General features: G+C 64.6%; 1 protein-coding gene across 1 annotated transcript; it reads right to left on the bottom strand.

The window, feature by feature from the left end:
* Window positions 1-2738: 2738 nt before the first annotated feature.
* TMEM121 (transmembrane protein 121) lies at window positions 2739-4117 on the bottom strand. Its single transcript, XM_027120858.1, has one exon. It carries the CDS (start codon window positions 4113-4115, stop codon window positions 3159-3161), a length of 957 nt encoding a protein of 318 aa, XP_026976659.1. The 5' UTR covers window positions 4116-4117; the 3' UTR covers window positions 2739-3158.
* Window positions 4118-4123: the final 6 nt, after the last annotated feature.

The following is a 4123-nucleotide window of genomic DNA, read 5'->3' as shown; positions in this document are numbered from 1 at the left end:
CACCCTCCTCTCCAGTTTCGTGCCTCCCTGGGGGGACATGGACGAGTCCACAGTCAGGTCAGCAGGCCTTCCTCCGTGAGCCAGCACCAGTGAGGAAGGAGTCGATTCCACGATGACCACTGGGATAATAGGCACAGGGCGACCCCCAAGCAAATTCTGGTCTGGTCACCATGAAGGAGTGGCCACGGGGCAGCCACGGGGCAGCCACTGGGCGTCCACGGCAATGCCCTGCCTGCAAACCCAGCAGGCATCTTCCTCACCTGTCTTGACCTCCCTCCCCATCCCCCCAGCCCCCTCTCTGCCATTCCTCCCACCCCTCGGCTGTCCAAGCCTCGCCCCCACCTGTGACACTTAATTTGACGTGTCGAGCAGGCTGGGCCACAAGAGCCCAGGCAGCACGTGAGGCTATTTCTGGGTGTGTCGGTGAGGGTGTAAGCAGATGGCCTTCCCCGTGCAGCGGTCCTCACCCAATCCTGGAGGCCTGGAGAGAGGAGCGGGGAGGGGGGACGGGCGGTGGGTTCGCCCCTGCCTGAGCTGGGACGTCCATCCTCTCCTGCCCTCAGACATCCGCGCTCCTGCTCCGTGGCCCTTCGGACTCAGACTGAACGACAGCGCCGTCCTCCTGGCCCCCAGCCCGCAGCTGGCAGGTCATGGGCCCGCTCGGCCTCCACGGTTGCGTGAGCCAACCCCTCATAAAGGGTCTCTTCTGTTCCGTATCTCTCCCACTGGCTCTGTCTCTCCACAGAACCCTGACCAACACACTCGCTCCGAACCGCTGCCGTTCTGCTCTCAGCCCCCTGGTGCGACCCCACCTCCAGCTGTCTCCCTGGGAGAAGTCCGCCCCGGGCGCCCTGCATACTGACGCAGCTGACACACGTGAGTGCCCACCGCCAGTCTGAAGCCCTCGGGCAGCGCCCAGCCTCAGACCCTCTGACTGACGGGTCTTCTCCTTGGTCTTTCTCCGGTGAACTGGCAGTTACCTTGTTTTTGCCACAGATTAAGCCACTCACGCTTCAGCCATGAGAGGCCGTGCAACACTGCAGTGTCCCATCCCTCCTCCACCTGGGCCATCGGCAAAAGGGTCCCCAGAGAGCAGAAGACGTGGCGGCCATCCTAACAGGGGCGATGACGGTGGTGGCTTCTGTTCTGGGCTTATCACTAACTGGGTCTCCACCACGTTACTGGACAAAATGAATCGGATAGGGCTTCCCTGGTGGTGCAGTGGTTGGGAGTCCACCTGCCGATGCAGGGGACGCGGGTTCGTGCCCCGGTCCGGGAAGATCCCACATGCCGCAGAGCGGCTGGGCCCGTGAGCCGTGGCCGCTGAGCCTGCGCGTCCGGAGCCTGTGCTCCGCAACGGGAGAGGCCACAACAGTGAGAGGCCCGCATACCGCAAAAAAAAAAAAAAAAGAAAAAAAAATGAATCGGATAATGTGAAGTTTAGTTATTACTTAACATGAGGGAGTTCGATTTTGCCAAGTTGGGTTTTTACTATGATGAAGCTATTTTCCTACAGAAAAAGTGAACGTGCTTTGGAACGGAAGAAGACGGGTCAGGAGTTCGAATGTGTTTTCGTCTTGAGGGGCCGAGCTGCGTCGTGCAGGGCAGACTCTGCCTGGTGCCACCACAGCAGGTGAGGAGCGTCTGAGCCCCACCACAGCAGGTGAGGTGCGTCTGAGCCCCACTCCAGGAGGAGCAAGGCGGACGCGGAGGCCCCTCACTCCGGGGAAGAGGGCAAGGCCCTCGGCCTCAAACCCAGGGGCCTCGTCTTCCACTGGCATCCCGGGCTGTCAGACCCCAGACCCAGTGAGGCAAGTACCCCACCCCCGAGGCTGGCCCTCAGAACACGGCCGTCATGGAACCAGTTCTGGCCCAGGGCCCCTGAGCGGCCCACGCGGGGGGCTTCTGAGAGGGACTTCCCTACCAACAGGGGAAGCCGCAAGGAGGAGTCCCCGCCCTCTCCTTCCCGAATTGGGAAGCTGTTTTTGAGATGACAGGAGCTGTGAGCTGATGAGTGAGGCGATGACAGACAGGGAGCAGCTGGGTGGCGCTGCTGTCACTTCTGGCCATCACAGACCACCTCAGGAAGCCAGGGAAGGCAGGCTGGGACGTCCCCATCTTGTTCCCAAGGCAAACCCAGAGGGCAGACACCTCGGGCCACGAGCCGGACAACAGCCCCGGTCATGAAAACGGTGGGTGCCGGCCTGGGCCTCATTCGGAGACCCTCAAAGTCGGGGGGCAGGGCACATGGCCCATTAAACCAAGTCAGGACCAGTGTGCCTGGCGCCGCAGGGCCATGGAGGCCAGTGGAGGCAGAGGTAGGAGGCGCGGACCAGCGCTGACGCCCAGGAGGACGGGTGAGCCTGGGGCTCCGTGAGCCCAGAGCCGTCTTCTCTGCCCTGGGAGTGCGCCAAGTTCCCGCCTCTGACACCGGGACACCGGGCCTCACAGCCAAGGCAACCCCACAGCAATGGCCCCATCGCTAGGCGGAGACCCAAGGGCCAGCAAGGGGCTCCTCCCGGAAGAGGCAGGAACCCAAAACAGACCGTCGGGGGAGGGGGCGGGACCCTAGGGCCCCGCAGACCCACTCTCCCACGGGTCCTCCCTGCCGTCCCCGTCTGACTGCCCAGAGAGACCGGGAAAGGACAGAAGTGGACCGGCCCAGCCGCCCACCGTCACTCGCTCACACCCCGCCCCTCAGGCGCCCCTCCGCAGCTATCAAGAGACTGGACACATCAAACAGGCAGAGCAGTGCCACGTTCCATACAAAACTGTAAACAAGAGTCTTTAAAATGACAGAGGCCTCCTTAGTCCCAAACTCTGAGCCAGAGGCCCCCACCCAGGGACCCCAGGGGAACAGACCTCCGCCCACTCTGTCCTCCCTTCCCACCCAGGCCCCCAGCAGGCGGAGGTGGGACCCTTCCCGCTCTGGCTCAGGCCGTACACACGGGCGCCCACGCTGGGCGGACTGGCCGAGCAGGGGCTGAGGTCCGTGGTCCGAAGGATTCCTGAGATGAAGAAGCGGCCGGGGGTCGCCCCCCACCCCCCTGGGTTCGGGCACTCTCCGCACCTAGCCCCGTTGGGAGCCCGCCCCCACCCCATCCCATGCAAACCGTGCGCCTGCAGCCACGCGTCTCAGCGCCCTTGGGCGGCCCCTGTCACGTGTCCAGGGCGTCTCGCGTGGGTGAGGGCCCGTGGGGGCGGCCCGGCTGGCCGTGCAGCGGCGCGTGCGGCGGCACCGAGTTGCGCTGGGGGGCTGGGGGCTGCAGCTCCAGAGCCAGCGCGGGTGGTGGGAAGTCGCGCACCTGGCGGCGGTACTCCAGAAAGGTGCAGGCCTTGGTGGCGAGCGCCACCACGTTCTTGCCCACGAAGATGGCCGAGACGCGGCTGTCGCGGAAGAGAGCCATGTTGGCGGCGCGCGCCAGCACAGCCACCACGTTGACGGTGGCGAGGCTGAGCACCGGATAGAGCATCATCTTCTGCGGCGCGATGTGCTCGCCCTGCATGCTGACCTCACTGAGCGCCACGCACGGCAGAACCAGCAGCAGCATGTAGCAGTAGAAGAAGGTGAGGCCCTCGGCCCAGAGCGGCAGCGCGGTGCGCGGGGGCTCCCACAGGTTGGCCTGCATGTCCAACAGGTCCAGCAGGTCCAGCGCCACCCAGAAGAGGCGGCCGCGCAGGTCCTCGCGCTTCCGGAAGGTGCGCACGTACTCCATGCGGTCGAGCGCCACGAGCAGCAGGAAGAGGCCGGGCACGCACACCGACAGCAGCAGCGTCAGCGCCTTGCGTGCCAGCGGGTCGGCCGCGCCGCGCCGCGCCGCCTTGTAGTTCTGGAAGATGAAGTAGAGCTTGATCTCCAGCACGAAGATGTATAGGAACCAGAGAATCATGGCGTAGCCGCGCTTGGCCGTGCGCACCTCGGCGCCTACCCACACGGCCACGTAGCGCAACACCAGCAGGAAACACACGTCGCCCACCAACACAATGATGCACACGCCGATCTTGCGAGGGCCCTGGTTTTGCTCCACCAGGTACGCGTCCATGACCGCCATGCTGCCCATGATCACCAGCGTGGTCAGGCACACGTGGCGCCGGTCCGGGGGCGGCAGCACCATGGTCGGCC

Source organism: Aethalodelphis obliquidens, unplaced genomic scaffold, assembly GCF_003676395.1.
Source record: "Aethalodelphis obliquidens isolate GAN/ISIS:26980383/991018 unplaced genomic scaffold, ASM367639v1 scaffold21, whole genome shotgun sequence".
In the NCBI taxonomy this organism is placed as follows: Eukaryota; Metazoa; Chordata; class Mammalia; order Artiodactyla; family Delphinidae; genus Aethalodelphis; species Aethalodelphis obliquidens.
Note: the sequence above shows the minus strand (reverse complement) of the source record. Positions and strands in the feature narration are given on the sequence as shown.

Excerpts from the sequence above, each read along its gene's own strand:
- TMEM121 (XM_027120858.1), bottom strand. The coding sequence starts at position 4,115 with ATGGTGCTGCCGCCCCCGGACCGGCGCCACGTGTGCCTGACCACGCTG.